General features: G+C 36.7%; 4 protein-coding genes across 4 annotated transcripts; 1 reads left to right on the top strand and 3 right to left on the bottom strand.

Moving 5' to 3' along the window:
• Positions 1 to 421: 421 nt before the first annotated feature.
• Positions 422 to 1,043, bottom strand: LOC106416140 (60S ribosomal protein L27a-2-like). Its single transcript, XM_013856974.3, has one exon. It carries the CDS (start codon positions 998 to 1,000, stop codon positions 551 to 553), a length of 450 nt encoding a protein of 149 aa, XP_013712428.1. The 5' UTR covers positions 1,001 to 1,043; the 3' UTR covers positions 422 to 550.
• Positions 1,044 to 6,660: 5,617 nt separating this feature from the next.
• On the top strand, positions 6,661 to 8,484 carry LOC106416041 (ubiquitin-conjugating enzyme E2 variant 1A). Its single transcript, XM_013856873.3, has 5 exons — positions 6,661 to 6,903; positions 7,054 to 7,193; positions 7,823 to 7,948; positions 8,017 to 8,143; positions 8,241 to 8,484. The coding sequence occupies exons 1-5, from the start codon at positions 6,876 to 6,878 to the stop codon at positions 8,294 to 8,296; spliced, it is 477 nt and encodes a 158-aa protein (XP_013712327.1). The 5' UTR covers positions 6,661 to 6,875; the 3' UTR covers positions 8,297 to 8,484.
• Positions 8,485 to 8,529: 45 nt separating this feature from the next.
• On the bottom strand, positions 8,530 to 10,387 carry LOC106416042 (dynein light chain 1, cytoplasmic). Its single transcript, XM_013856875.3, has 2 exons — positions 9,810 to 10,387; positions 8,530 to 8,858 (listed from the first exon to the last, which is right to left on the bottom strand). Exons 1-2 carry the CDS (start codon positions 10,041 to 10,043, stop codon positions 8,700 to 8,702), a joined length of 393 nt encoding a protein of 130 aa, XP_013712329.1. The 5' UTR covers positions 10,044 to 10,387; the 3' UTR covers positions 8,530 to 8,699.
• A 51-nt stretch (positions 10,388 to 10,438) lies between these two features.
• On the bottom strand, positions 10,439 to 14,986 carry LOC106415353 (probable phosphoglucomutase, cytoplasmic 1). The gene is made up of 18 exons (XM_013856023.3): positions 14,741 to 14,986; positions 14,141 to 14,222; positions 13,984 to 14,039; positions 13,547 to 13,660; positions 13,359 to 13,421; positions 13,123 to 13,242; positions 12,925 to 13,025; positions 12,785 to 12,844; positions 12,583 to 12,682; positions 12,328 to 12,485; positions 12,151 to 12,246; positions 11,974 to 12,037; positions 11,809 to 11,890; positions 11,546 to 11,724; positions 11,380 to 11,456; positions 11,160 to 11,292; positions 10,893 to 11,009; positions 10,439 to 10,796 (listed from the first exon to the last, which is right to left on the bottom strand). The coding sequence occupies exons 1-18, from the start codon at positions 14,816 to 14,818 to the stop codon at positions 10,725 to 10,727; spliced, it is 1,752 nt and encodes a 583-aa protein (XP_013711477.1). The 5' UTR covers positions 14,819 to 14,986; the 3' UTR covers positions 10,439 to 10,724.
• Positions 14,987 to 15,508: the final 522 nt, after the last annotated feature.

Genomic DNA, 15,508 nt, shown 5'->3' with positions numbered 1-15,508 from the left:
GTCCCTTGTTTATAACATAAAATCCTTCCTATAACTCTCTTTGGAAACAAACAGAGATGGATCAGAACTGAAGAAAAGACCTTTTCTTGCTTGTTTCTCTGTTTTTTGTTAAGCCATGGAATTTTTTGAGAAAAAGAATGTAGCCTTTCTTCTGTGTAGCATGAATAGACGAAAGAGAATTGGAGAAGAACACAATTCAAGTTTCGGACGCCGTTGGCAACAAATAATTTATTTTTATACAACATTTCATTTGATGATTATCAAGTTTTTATTGAGACACTAAACAGTGTAGAAGCGAACAAGAAATGAGACAAACTAAATGCAATTTCAAAATACAATATGCATTGATCCCTAAGAACGTGATGAACCATATCAACAACCCAGTGATACCAGTTAAAAATCAATACCAAACTCCAAATAATAATTGTATAATCCATAAAAGATTTCTCATTCAAAACGCAACAAACTTTGAGTTCAACAACGATATAAAAAACAGAGAGAAGACAATAATTAAAAAAAAAACACAGAGAAGGAAAACTCAACCTATAACCTAGGCAGTAAGCACGACGGCACCACCAGCCTCCTTAATCTTCTTCTCAGCAGTCTTCGAAATAAGCTTCGCCTTCACCACAAACGGCCTGTTCTCCGGCAAATGCCCTTTCCCCAGAACCTTAAAGAACCCGTGCTGCGTCACGTCGATCATCGGCACCTTATTATCCTTCCCCGCCTTCGCCTTCGCCTTCGCGTCCTCCGGGACCAGCGACCAGAGCCTGTCGAGGTTGACGATCGGGCAGTAGAACTTGTTGCGGAGCTTGTGGAAGTACCTCATCCCGACTTTCCCGAAGTATCCGGGATGGTACTTGTCGAAGAGGATGCGGTGGTGATGCATTCCTCCCGCGTTTCCGCGACCTCCGGGATGCTTGCGGTGCTTCCCGATACGACCGTGCCCAGCGCTGACGTGGCCTCTCTTCTTCCTGTTCTTCTTCAACGCCGTCGCCATTTTGTGATTAGATCTTCCAAGCTTCTTCGGAGGAGTTAAGAGATAAGGTTTTTATATAGGAGGCGACGGGCTAGGGTTTTGTGTTTGGGCTTTTTAATGGGCCTTGTGCAGTGTTTTTAGACCCAATGGTACCACATGAACAGTATCATTACGTGAAAGATATCTATGATAAAATTGGGCCTTGTGGCTAGTTTTTTTTACACAACTAGATAAGTTGACCTGAAAACTTGTGGCCATAAAACTGTGCGTATTTCTACACAAGTTGACCTGAAAACTGAAACAGGAAGTCAAGCAATATTTTAGAATATAGATTGATTTATAAAATAATATGATTAGAGATCAAACGAGGGCTGATTAAAGCTAATCTCTCGCTTCGCCTAATATCCGTCGTGGAGAACGGAACCCCACCATTCTATTTCGCCTACTCCCACTTCTGATTATAGCTGTCGAATGGTAAGTCCATGGTCCAAATGGGCACGACCAGTTGAACCATTTCAGTTTTGGGCACTAATGGGTGGTCCATATTGGACAATGGTCCAAACAAATGTCCAAGACCAATAGAGACTATGTCCAAATGAGCATGTCCATGGACACCCAATAAAATTTATAATTATTTTTTTAATTATTAGTCTAGATCTTATTTCTAAAATTTTGAATTATGTTTACTTTCCAAAATTATAAAAGTATTTTTTTCTTGTCAAAACTGTAAAACTATGTTTTTTTTTTATAATTTTGGAAAGTAAACATAGTCATCATGTAATCAATTCTCTATGTGATGACATGGTCAAACTCATAAATACCCCCAATGGACTCTAGTCTTCAACTTGTATGGTCTAGGTTATGGACCATCCACTTCATGATTCATGACACTCCCCCTTGGATGCCATAACCATATAGGGTTTGTAACATGCTAATGTTGCCTCATTAAAACCTCTCCCGGAAAACCCAAATTATTTAATTCTTGTTCCTTGTTCTTTTATCATTCTTTATACCAGCTTATTACTTTTCTCCTTTCATTGTTGGATATTCGGATTCATAAGCCTTATGTAATCCTTGTTACTTGGTCTATAATTAGATCACCTATTTTGGCTCAAGGTTTCTTTTAAACTTATGGAGAAAGTATATTCATAATATATATCCAACATATATTCTCAATCCTCTTTATGAGATTCTAAGATCACATGATCTTAGATGGCACATATATTTGTGGTGGATTCTTTCATAATATCTTAAGATGATATATGTCTGGACTCATGACCCGTATCAGTCTGAGGTGGGAATATCTATGATCACTTATATGGCCTGATATAATTACTATGGCCTGATGCAGGTTCATTCTTTTATAACTCATGGTGTCCCCAAGCATATGGACTTTTAGAATTTGAACCTTATAGGTAATGGGTCTTTATATCAAATTCAACCAATATGTAATATGGTTGTGGACCATGTTTCACGGATTTTAGTATGGTCATGTATCATGGGATTTGTCCTCACTCCCCCTCATGAACATACTTAAATTCGTGGTGCTTGGGACAATAAATTCCTTTGTGCATAGATATATTGCACACACGTGAGATCTTATGGGATAACATTTGTGCCCTTTTAAATATTTGCATCATAATCCGAATAGCTAAGTATGGTAATGTCATCTAAGTGATAAATTTTGTGGGTTAATCAAACATGATTGCCCTGGCTATTTGCCTAATATCATATTGATCACTACATCAATAGAGAATGTAGTCTCGACCACTTAGGCGATTTTAATTTAGGTACTCTTATTCCCTTTTGTCCATTGTTGGAAACCATTTTTTCTTCTTAATTCAATGGACCTTATAGGGTGAATATAATGCCATTTAGGCAAAGCCTTGGTCGAGCTTCTTTTCCTTTCTTTCAAGGAATGTCCAGTTGAATTCAAGAGTATTTTATAACTGAGCCTGGATGGCAGAGCATGTTATGCCATTTGTCAAAGGCTTCTTTGAACTCTTTGGAAAAGTGAGTTGGGGTATTAATCCTCAATCATATTTATCTTGGCACAATAAAGGCATATAGATATAGTTTCTTATCAAACAACAGTTTGAATAAGATAATGATGAACTCAAAGTAATTCATTTTATTAATGAAGTCGTGTATAAAGCAAAGTATCAAAGCAATTCATGAAACATAAACTCACGAAACATGAAAATGAGAATGTCAAAAGACAATTATATAATATGGCCTTCACAATGCATGTGTTGCCATATGGCGCTCAACTTCAGCTTCATCAGCTATAGAAGGCCTCATCTCATTATTCTTTAGCTCAATGTATCTTTTCTGAAGCTTGTCAAATCTGTTGATGGTGTCTTTGATTTTCTGCTTTTTTTGTTCAGAAGCCAAAAGATATGACAAAAGGTCATTATAAGTGGTGAACTTCTTAGCCGTGTGTAGCAACATCACATCCTTTGGATGGAATGTGGAGTATGTCTTATATAATAAAGAATAATATGTTATCCTTTCACCACATAGTTCAAGACTATAAGCAATATCCATCAGAGCAGAATTATATTTGTCCACAGATTCAAAATCCTGGAATCTGAGGATCTCTCATTCATGGTTGGCCTTTTGCCACGATACCAGTTTGAACCTTTTCCTTAACTGTAACCAAAGGTCACAAGGATCCTCAACATGGAGATACATGTCTCTTAATTCCTCAGTGAGATGATAACGAATAATCGTTATAGCTCTATGCCTTTCACTGTCACTGATATCATTGTACTCATTGATGCATTGTCCGAGTCCTCTGGATCTCAGGGCAACAAGAGTATTCTTTACCCATTCTAGGTAATTATCTCCAGAGAGATTTAGGGCAGAGTAATCTGAGGGTTCAAATCTTGATATCTGAATATTTAACGAGTAATTCAAGCACTCAGAATTCTATGTAAGCAATAGAATAAATCAATGTATATGATTTCAATAAGGCTTTCCCCCAAATCATATAATCTATTTGCTTAAGAAATCTTAGTATGAGAATGATCAATTGATCATTGCATCTAGTAATCCTTTTAATTATAATTCAAATTGGATTGATTATCTATATAGGGTATTAAGGCCCTTTAGAATTTGAATAAGGATCAATCATCATTTTATTAAATGAGATCAAGCAAGATGGATGAAATCAAGCAAATGCATGGATCAAGAAATAGCTGAATGCATGTTTAGAACTAAGCATTGGACTTAAACAATCTATATGTGATTCCTAATGCATGAGGATATTTGGTTTTTAAAGATCATAAAGCAAAAACCGATTCCTTCCCCCTTTTACAGGGTAAACCAAGACAAGAAAATTTTATAATTTTCAGGATATGTCTAGAATAAATTCAATTAGATTTTCAATCAATCGGTTTCAAAGCTGGTTTATGTTTTCAAATTAAACAAACATGCTTAACCTTAAAAAAATAACAGATTTAATCTAATTAGATGCAAGCAATATGAACCAATTTAGATTTTATTTTAAATGCCCCATGATTAGAATGATCTATTATATGTATGCATGCTCAGTTTTAATAAGACTATATGACAAGCGGATGCATGGAAATGATCAGTTCATGATATGTGTATGATCTAACAATTTACTAATCCATGTTTGATCTAATAGATGCTATCATGTATGTATATATGATCAGTATATAATTCAATCATCACAAAATCAGTTTTCAAGGTTGGTTTTTAGATCAAGATAAATTTATATCATTTGTTCAAACTATAATGAACCGATTTCAAGGCCGATTTAGATTTAGATAAATTTTGACAAACAACTATGTGATCAAATGATTTCAACTTAGTATTTATTTTAGCCTATGTCATAACTATTTAAATCAAGACTATATGTTATAATATTTTGATAAATACTACCTAGTCAAAGATATACATTTGAAACAATCATAAAAGTTTTAAATTTTGATCAGTTACAATATAAAACATCAATGGTCAAAGATATGCATTGATTAGGATTTAAGTTTTGATATCTTTGGGTTTGACTGAAAGATTATGGCTGAAAAGATTGTGGCCGGAAAAGGTCATGGCCGGAAAAAAAAATCATGGCCGGATTTGGATTTAGGGGTTCAGCCGATTATTACTTAGAGTTTAGGGGATTGATAAAAATCAAGCAAAAAGAATTTAGGGAATTGATATGTATAATGGCCATCAAGATACATATCTGGTTATAAAACAAACAAGGGGATTTGAGATTTTGATGTGGATAAGGGCCGATTTGGATCGGTAAGCACATCAAATGGGATTAAGATTTTGATGGCCAGCTTATTCATCCGGCTATACAGCCGGTAATACGGCCAAACAAAGATTATGAGTTTCAATCCTTTAGTCAATCCGAATTTAAGGCCGGATCAAAATAGGAGAAAGGGGAACCGATTTTAAGGCTTGCTAGCTAAAAGAGGTTTATGATTTTCTCTAATATCTTTTATAATTTCAAATAGTTCTTAGAAACAAGATTCATATAGATCTTAGATTATTAATAAGTTTTATAAGTTTTTAGAAATTCTTATATCTTTAGAGATTCAAATAATTTTAGAATCAAGATTCATATAGATCTTAGATTCAAGATTAATATTTGTGATAATTTTAGATCTATAGATTTTTATAAGTTTTATGATTCAAATAGATCTAATAATCAGGATTCAGATATGTGGTGTTCTTAGATTTTATGGATAGATTAGTTTACCTTTTAGAAAGCACCAAATTGATCTGAATGGACCACCGTGAGAGAGAGTTGATCCGCGGATGAGCTGGTTGAGAGAGAGGTGGAGGAGCTGGCCGGAAAACCGTGAGAGGGATAGACTTGGCCGGCGGAGCAAGGCTGAGGGCCGGAAGAGATGGCCGGAAAAGAGATGATCGCCGGCGGATGAGACTGCTCAGGTGGAGAGAGTTTCGTGCTGATAACGTGTTAAGATTTGAGAGAAGATTTGTGAGAATGTGTTGTCTATTTTTTATTGCTTACACCACTATATATAGTGGTTCATACAAGGTGGAGTCAAATGGAAAATTGATTACAAAGATACTCTACATAATGACATGGTCAAACTCATAAAGACTAAGGTTGAATGAGTCTTTCATGTGGCTAGATGTAAACCCCCAGTAGACTCTAGTCTTAAACTTGTATGGTCTAGGTTATGGACGATTCACTTCATGATTCATAACAAAACTCATTTTCTCCTGCTTTTAGCTAGTTTTTTTTTTTTGATTATCAGTTGTTTTTGTCCATGATATGTATTTTGGTTAGAATCTTTTGTTTATTTCCTAGTTAAATGTCTCCTCAGGCTTTAATTAAAGTGAAGATGTAACCAATGAGTGGCAAAAGAAAAAAGTTAATGTCTATAGTAAAGGTTAATATACCAGGCTGTATTAACAATTGCAATTAGACATTACATTAATAATTTGTCATATAAATATTAGGTAAATAATGGAGTACATGAAAGAATTTCAACCAACAAAAATTAAATAATTGTAATAGAATATTTCTTAGTCAAAAAAATAAAATTTGTAATATGATATTTAGGAACCGTGAAAATATTGTGTACAATTGTAAACTGATCTGCTTTTTGGAATCATTTTTTAAAAAATTTATCAAAAATAAGCTAACAGAAAATTAGTTAAATATTGGATATTCCCACATAAATCATTGAAATGAGAAAAAAGAGCATCTGCATCATTTGTCTTGCAATCTTTTTTCTCCTCTGACACATCCTTATGGTGAACAGTCTCTCTCTCCTCTATCTATCCATCTTCTCTCTCCTTCTGATATCTCTTTAGCTATCGTTGCTCTCTCTCTCTCTCTCTCTCTCTTATCATTTCACCTGAGACTCACTCGTCCACGATCCGGGCCATGAGTTCCGAGGAAGCTAAAGTCGTCGGTAAGCCCCCTTCGATTCAATTGATTGATTTTCAGATCTAGGGTTTGTGTATTCACACGATCTACGTAGCTTCTCGTTAAACAAAATGCGATCGGATCCACCTTCTCCGATCTAAGAATTTGATCGATGAATCTTTTTTATTTTGTGTAGTGCCAAGGAACTTTAGATTGTTGGAGGAGCTTGAGAGAGGTGAGAAAGGTATCGGAGATGGTACCGTAAGCTATGGGATGGATGATGCTGATGATATCTATATGCAGTCTTGGACTGGCACCATCCTCGGCCCTCACAATGTATTATTGCATCTTCTCCCTCTCGTCTTTGTTTACATTCTCTGTGTTTGATTGTTTAAGATTCAAAGTTGAAGGCTTTTTTCTCTGCGTCTGCGTTTGGTTGATTAAAGATGCAATTTTTTTGGGTGAGAATTGCTAGGCAGGATACCAATTTGGGTGGTTAAGAGTCTTCTTCTATTTTTTGTATCTATGTTTTGGGTAATATCTCTGTGACCTAAAGTAATTAGCTTTTTACTCGAAATGATCGGTAAGTTTTGGTTACATCATCTGAGATGGTTTTACTCCAAATGCTCTTTAGCTACATTTTCATGACCACTTTTGATTAGCGTTTTCAAAAGTAAAAGAAAGACATTGTTTGGTTTCTGCTTTTGGGTTTTGATGATGTTGATCCCAATTTGGGTGCTTTAGAGTCTTTTTTTTTTTTTTTTTTTAACCTTTTGTCACTATGTTTTGGGTAGTATCTCTGTGCCCTAACGTAAGTAGTTGCTTGTGGGGCTTTTTGGCTATGTTGCTTTACTACAAATGGTCCATAAGTTTTAGCACAAGAAAGAAAATTGCTTGCTTTCTGCTTTTGGGTTTTGGCTTTTGAGATGATTGATGGTGTTTGTTTGGTGATGAATGGATATCAGACTGTATATGAAGGGAAAATCTTCCAGCTGAAGCTCTTCTGTGGTAAGGAATACCCTGAAAGTCCACCTACTGTGAGGTTCCAGACCCGGATAAACATGGCCTGTGTCAACCCTGAAACTGGAGTGGTAAGCTCCCTCACTTCATTACTCTGATATTCTTGGTGTTATATGTATTTCTAAAATGTGTGATTCAGGTTGAACCGACTCTCCTTCCTATGCTCGCAAACTGGCGGAGAGAATACACAATGGAGGACATTCTGATTAAGCTGAAAAAAGAAATGATGACTTCCCATAACCGCAAGTTAGCTCAACCCCCGGAAGGTAATTTCCGTAACCTAGTTTTGGTTGGATCTAGTGTGTTTGTTTATGATTAAGTCTTAGGACCTTCAGGCTTCTAATCAATCTCTTGTTTCTCCAGGTACTGAGGAAGCTAGGCCAGATCCAAAAGGACCTGCTAAATGTTGTGTGATGTGAAGAGAGAAGTTGGAGGGAATCATCAATTTGTATTAATAGAAGGGATAATGTATATAAAACATCATTTGAAGCTTTTGATATTGCCTACGACTTGAATGTTATACTGCTGTTTGAGATTATATATATATGTCCACCAAAAAACAGGTGATTATGAGTTTATGACCCTAATAAACTTTCTCTTCTTAGTTTTTAATTGGTGGATAAGTTCTTGCACTTATCCTACTCAAAAACCATGCACAAAGCACCAAAAATAGAAGTTTCTCAAGAACGTTAAGTCCACTTGTAATTACAGAACATGAATGAGACAAACCTATTCTTGACACATCGAACTAGAAATAATAATACAGGGCAGAAATTGAAAAACAGAAGCTGCTCTTCTTTTTGTTTTGATGGATCAGCTTTCTCATTGGTGATCTAGGGGTTCCACAGCAGTCTTGAATAGAAGAACATAAACCTTGTCGATCTGGAAATATAAGAATCCTCCAACGGAATGAGTCACGTATGAGCCAAAGCTTGTCCCAACAATGCAATGCCATGCAGGGCCATAGGCAGAATCGAAGTCCTGAAATTGAAAGACAAATGGAAAATTGTTTCAAGAGTAAGAACAAAAGTAAAGTTTATCTTAAATCTGATGCAAGTTTAAATTCGCTGCAACATGTCGTTTGACAAAGGAACAAAGGGCTCAAGTTGGAAGAAAACGAAGAGATGAGAGAACCACTAAGAAAAGGTAAAACAAGTTAAACAGTAGAAACTGACTCGTAGGCCAATCATAAAAGCTAAGAATGGTAGCCACGATTAGGACTTCAGAGATTAGTGAACACTAAGACAGACAGAAAGCGACTCCGCTAACATATAAACATTGATTTTTTTTTTTTTTACTCAACCACTTTGTGAAACCAACGTAAACCCTCTCTTCTTCCACTTGGATCACTAAAACTTTGCACCTTTCATTCAAGTTCGAGCCCCAAAACAATCTTTGCACTTGTGAGAGAAACAATACCTCTATTCAAATATGCGGAATTGAGGAACTTGACAAATTCAAAAGTGTTTATATCATTAAACCCTGAGCCATGTATATGGAAACGCTGCATAAGCGTAAAATTCTATATATGTGGTCCGTATCATCTCATCTAACTGAGAACAGTCATGGCCTAAGTCAGCTCAAACAATCATCAAAAAAAGAAGCAATAAAGAACATCCAGGTTCCAAGACTTGTCTAAAAGAGATGCATACTATCATCCTCGCAATACACAAGAAAGCAAAGTCAAGCAGACTAATAGAATGCAACCGAATGAAAGCCAAAACAAATATGGGACCATCTATGATGTTAGATAATATGCGAGTACACAACATCAAATCAAGCAAGGTCGAGAAGACAACACCACAGTTTACAGAAAGAATGCGACTTGAGACTAGCACACTACTTGATTCTGTGTCAATAATCACTCCACAGTAGTAGACTCCGTCGGTGATGCGAATAAAAGATGCGATTTTGAAGTAATAGATATGTAACCTTTTTTAGGGCGAGAGCGAGTCTTTTGTTGTCGGCCTTTCCAGGAGTGGCATTCAAGAGCTCACGGGACAAACTGAAGGCCCTGTTTTGCACTGACAGAGGCATGTCGGAAGCTCGAACCCGGACATTGAACTCGTCTTTCTGGTCTTGCTGCTCTTTAGCCTTCTTCTTCTGCTGTATCAAGTTGTTCAAGAACTTGCTTCTTCTCTCTAGTTCAAGCTCAACTCCTTCCATGTTTCTCACTCTCACATCACTCAGCTAGGACTAGGAGATGTAGTCCTTTTCAATCGAAGAAAACAAAGCTACTTCACTATTTACGAGATTAGATTAGATTAGATTGTTGTATTGTACCTTAAAAAACAAAGTAAATAACATTTAAAACAACAATCTAATCTCAAGTTATTTCAATTGGTTTACATTTAAAACATTGATGTATTGTACCCAAGAAAGCCTAACCATTCTATATTAACCAATTGAAATAACTTGAGATTAGATTGTTGTTTTAAATGTTTTTGCCCAACACAACAAAAGATTGTGTTGTATGTATTCTTCTTGGTTACATCATGTAAGTCTCAACTTTCCGACTTGGAGAAGCTAGCAAACTAACCTTAACATGTTGAGGGTCTCAATAAAGTCAAATGTAAAGAGATGAAACTTGCAAATTCGTTTGAACTGTAATAACAAAATCTTATATCACGTAATAGATGTAAAACTAAGAAAACAAAACCGAGAAAAGTCAAATCCAAACAAGTATAAAGCTCTTCGCGATAACTCAAAACAGGCTTGTTCAAAGATTCCGAAAAGAAATGTGAAGTCTCCCTGAGACTATTTATTCATATAGAGTGAGAAGAAAGTATCCCTTAGACACAGACATAAGTGCAAGATTTGAGATCGTTTGTACTTGTGACCACCATCTTAAGTTATGACGGTGGGGGCTGATCGGCCCGTGAACTCCTCCATCTTGGACAGCTTCAGAGCTATCTCAACCTGTCAATCACAACACATCAAAACAACAATGAGAGCAAAACCCCTTTTGGTGTATTAGTTTACGGATATTTGAAAGGTTTTCTTTAAATATCGTACCAGAGGAGACAGAGCTTCCTGGGACTCTCGTCCAATCTTCGAAGCATCCTTCTCGTACTGTTCGATGTAGAGTCTGATGGTTGCTCCTTCCGAGCCAGTTCCAGACAGACGGAAAACCTTTATTTGATTTTTAAATCAATACAACAGGAGATGATTAATCAGTTACTGATTTCATATCTGTTGAACTATACCATTTCCTGTATCATTATGTTCTAGCTGATATGCCTAAAGAGACTCAAGACCAAAGAAGAAAAAGATGGGACTTACAAGTCGCGATCCATCCTCAAACAAGTAACGGATACCCTGGTGCTTTGAGATGGATCCATCAACTGGATCTTTGTACTCGAATTCATCCGCACTGGAGACATTCGCCACATCCGAACGAATTCCTTTCACAATCCTGAATCAAATCAAGAAAAATTAGGAAAAAAGAACAAAGTACCAAACTGAGGAGCGAAGGGATTTATAGAAGTTCAAGTGTGTGTACTTGTTGACTTCAGGAATTGAAGATTGCAATTTGACCAAATGCTCCATCAGTTCCTTGGCTTTACCTGCGTCTACATTCTTTGGTGGACAAAAATTTTAAGATATCACCAAGGGTTCTGTTTGTTCCGCATAATATGGTATAATCACAAAACTTAGCAACTTGTTACCTCGTAGTCGTAGCGAGTGTAGTAGTGACGGCCATAGGTAGCCCAGTGCTGGCGGACAATGTCTTCAACCGTCACCAGTTTAGTGTCACCGTCAATGCTATCCTTGTTCTTGTGAGCAAGTATGGACATCCACGCAAGAACTGCCCATATCCCATCTTTCTCACGGATATGATCGGAGCCTGTGAAAACATCTTTCTTTCAGAACCGCACAGATTGTTTTTAAATTTATTAACAGATGTGTGAGTGTAGGAATAGAAACTAACCAGTTCCAAAACTTTCTTCACCACAGACGGAACACATCCCGGCATCCATCAGGTTACCAAAAAACTTCCAGCCTGTTGGAACCTGATATGTGTTTTTATCATGTTAAAAACTTCACGAAGTTCGGAGGAAAGGAAGCTATATAGAAGTTGCACGGTGACATGTACCTCAAAAAACTTCAAATTCAAGCTTTTTGCAACAACATCTAGAGCAGCTGAGGTCGGCATGCTCCTAAAATAAGTAGTGCAAGTTAAATATTACGCGGCAAAAGATATATTATAAGAGTTGTATAGACTGAATTCAGATAGAAAAAAAAAAAGAAAAAAAGTCCGGATGTATAATACCTTGCAACACCTTTTAAACCAGAGCTGAAGTATGGTATGGCTTCAATGGCATTTGCAGCAATTATGGCAACTGAATCCGAAGGAGTTACAAAGAACCTACATAAGAAGAGATACAGTTAAGTTTAGAAATGTACTTCGTAAACCCGTTCCATGTATCTAAGACCATTACTACGCTACCTTTTACCAAGGATCATGTTACGGTCTGCATCACCATCAGCAGCGGCACCAAACTCTGGAGGTTCACCTCCGGTGTCGGATTTACTTAGTCCCATCCGTGCTACAAGCTCCTTAGCATATGTCAGATTGGGATCTGGATGTCCTCCTCCAAAGTCCTCCTACAAAAATTTTGTATTGTGGTGAATAGTGAGACTGGTGAATAGTGAACAGTAATCATTTAAGGAAATAGTATTTCGTGGTTAATAAAAACAAGACCTTGGGTACGCAGTTCAACAAGGCACTTTCTTGCGCACCGAGTTCTTCCACAAAGATGCGATGCGCATAGGCCCCAGCAACACCGTGCAAGGCATCGTAGCTTCATCAAATAAAGTACAATATAACATTAAACCCGATGGAACATATGTTAGCAAACGTATCTCAAATGGAAGAGGTTGAGGAACCAATGTAAGCTACATACCAGAACGTAAATTGTGGAGATGAAAGTAACTTTCGGATGGACTCAAAGTCGAAGATTGACCTTAATGGAGCAAGAATATAATTTTAGAAAAACTATAGAGATTGCATATAGACCATAAAGGGATCAGATTCTGGACTCACTTCATTAGTTTAACGTAGTCATCAGCAGAATCAAAAACTTCAACATCAAATTTTCCTTCAGGTCCCTCAAAACTCGTTACACCAACGGCAGAAATATCAACCTGTTGCATTCAATCATAGAGACAGGTTAACTTTGATTCAGAAAAATACAATGAAAGTTTTGTTGTACTTAGAGGAATCTGTGGAATGTTTAGATACATTGGGTAGATCTTCTGCTATAGGGTACTCCTTGATTGTCTTAGTGTTCTCGTAAATCTTATCAGTAATGGATTCAGGAGCAGGGCCTCCATTTTCCATATTGTATTTGATTCCAAAATCCTGTATAAAGCGAGTCAACGCTTAGTCTTATCGAGTTAAGATATATGAAACAATGGATGAATACAAAACAAGAAGCTAAGCAAAAAGGGGCAGAGCACAACAGAGACAGAACGGACCTCAGTAGGGCCACCAGGGTTGTGACTTGCTGTTAAGATAAATGCTCCAGTTGCTTTCGATCCCTGGAACCAGGAGACTGGGGTAAGTCTCTCATCACAGTTTGCACTCATGCACGGACACAGAGAAAAACCAACAAAAACACGTTCAAATATCACTACAAAGATGAGGTTAGAGAAAGAGATCTCACATCAGCCCCTGATCTTTCACGAATCACAGCTGATACAGCAGGGGTTGACATCAGAGTGTTTTTACCAACCCACACACGGCGTACACCATTAGCTGCTGCCATCTTAATTATAATCTGTCCAGATAGAAAATAAAAAGATTGAATGAGAAGCTCGAAAACCCTCGTCATCTTAAATAACATGCACCAGATATGTAACAGGAGCATACTTAGCCAAAGAAACTTGCACAAAACCTTTAACATTAACCAGATATGTAACAGGAGCATACTTAGAAATCATCTTCAAAGACAAACAAAACCTTTACCTCTAATAACCTCAATTGCCAATGAAGCAACATAAATCAAGAGTTTTTGTAAAACAAGAGCATTAATTCAAAACAATATGCTAAGTACTGAATACACCGATTAGATTCATCCAGAAATAATCACAATGCTTTTACCTGAACAGCATCCTTTGAGTAATAACGACCATCACCAGAGACCACGAGTGTGGCACCTGCACAGATGAATAAACACTCATCAATTTTTTATTTTTTATTTTAAATCAGCAGATATTTGCCTAAGAACTATTATCAAACTAGAAAAAAAAAAACTCACCTTTGACTTTCTCCGGAGTAAGCGCATTAAACGTTGCTTGGACAAAATTCTCCAGGTAATTGGGTTGCTTGAACACTTTCACCTACACACAGTTACACAATACCAATGAGAGACACCAAAAGATGCTAGCTTGATCACATCTGCAGAGACCACCAGACTACACATTGGAGACTAAATTAATATATGACTTGCTTAACCAATCCAAAGATCATTCATATTAGAAAACGAATGGTAAATATATAGAGATCTGAGCTATACTAACAAATCCAATCTAGACACTCTCAGTTTCGCCACATCAGTGCAAACATGTAACGTCAAGCTCTATACGTGTTCATATAGTTGTATCATTCATCCCAAATATACTCAAATCAAAGATAACAACGTGATCGCGAAGAACCGATCCAGAAACGAAGAAGATTCAAACAGTTTTGTCATCATTTGCGTATTCTGCACAGCATAATCATATGGATCAATGCATGGATCTAAATCCAACTTAAATGCGCAGTTATGACTGTCTTAAAATCTAGTCTTTAGATCTAAACAGATCGGATCGAGATCGATTTCGTTTTCGATTCCAGAGGGAGATTTGGATCGACGAACCTTCTTACGGAGACCAGAGGTTCCGGGTTTCTGGCCATCGATGGGGGATGTGGAGACGAGAGTAACCTTGAAAGCCATATCCGCCAAGACGATTCAGAATTGGGATTGAGACTGGGATGAAGAGAGAATGAGAAGAAGAGAGTGATGATAAAAAGCTGTGTAGGGTGGGGGGAGAGAGAGAGAGAGAGAGAGAGAGTTTGCTTAAACTAGACGAGACCGCGACACGTGTGGCTCAGCGTCTTTTGACCTTTTTCCTTACAGTAAATAAGAAAATCTTAGCCGTTGAGAATTCGTCTTATCGATCTACCCTTCCATTCAGTTTTTTTCTTTACTTGTGTAACAACATCACAAATCGTTAAATACTTAAATGTTTCTTCATCGTATATTATGTATTCGCAGAATATACTCTGATACTACTACGTGCTGCGTATGAACTGAAAATGTTACTAACCATTGTTGGGCTGGGCTTTCTAATCGGATTTTATGTATTTTTACTTCTTATTTGTTCAATAACTTTTTCGAGTTGAATTACATTTCATCTCAGAAAATTTACTTATTCATAAGTCGTCTACACAGCCCTACGGTCAATTAAAATGATGAATTGTGCAAATTAATATATCAATTAAAAAAATTATTAAATTTTATACATGAACTAATAAGTTTTGATTATTTCATACAATGAATTCATTTCACTTAGACAGAAATAACAGAAGCTTACATGTCCATTAATAAAATGATGTATTTGGCAAAAAAAAAAAACCCCATCAA

Source organism: Brassica napus, chromosome C8 (assembly GCF_020379485.1).
Source record: "Brassica napus cultivar Da-Ae chromosome C8, Da-Ae, whole genome shotgun sequence".
Lineage (NCBI taxonomy): Eukaryota > Viridiplantae > Streptophyta > Magnoliopsida > Brassicales > Brassicaceae > Brassica > Brassica napus.
The sequence above is the reverse complement of the archived record's forward strand: the minus strand, read 5'-3'. Positions and strand labels throughout refer to the sequence as shown.

Coding starts and splice junctions, on each gene's coding strand:
- LOC106416140 (XM_013856974.3), bottom strand. CDS start 1,000: ATGGCGACGGCGTTGAAGAAGAACAGGAAGAAGAGAGGCCACGTCAGC.
- LOC106416041 (XM_013856873.3), top strand. CDS start 6,876: ATGAGTTCCGAGGAAGCTAAAGTCGTCG. Junction 7,949..8,016: donor TCAACCCTGAAACTGGAGTG/GTAAGCTCCCTC, acceptor TGTGTGATTCAG/GTTGAACCGACTCTCCTTCC. Junction 8,144..8,240: donor GTTAGCTCAACCCCCGGAAG/GTAATTTCCGTA, acceptor TTGTTTCTCCAG/GTACTGAGGAAGCTAGGCCA.
- LOC106416042 (XM_013856875.3), bottom strand. CDS start 10,043: ATGGAAGGAGTTGAGCTTGAACTAGAGAGAAGAAGCAAGTTCTTGAAC. Junction 8,859..9,809: donor TCGCTCTCGCCCTAAAAAAG/GTTACATATCTA, acceptor TTTCAATTTCAG/GACTTCGATTCTGCCTATGG.
- LOC106415353 (XM_013856023.3), bottom strand. CDS start 14,818: ATGGCTTTCAAGGTTACTCTCGTCTCCACATCCCCCATCGATGGCCAG. Junction 12,683..12,784: donor TCTCCACAATTTACGTTCTG/GTATGTAGCTTA, acceptor TATTTGATGAAG/CTACGATGCCTTGCACGGTG. Junction 12,247..12,327: donor AACATGATCCTTGGTAAAAG/GTAGCGTAGTAA, acceptor CTTCTTATGTAG/GTTCTTTGTAACTCCTTCGG.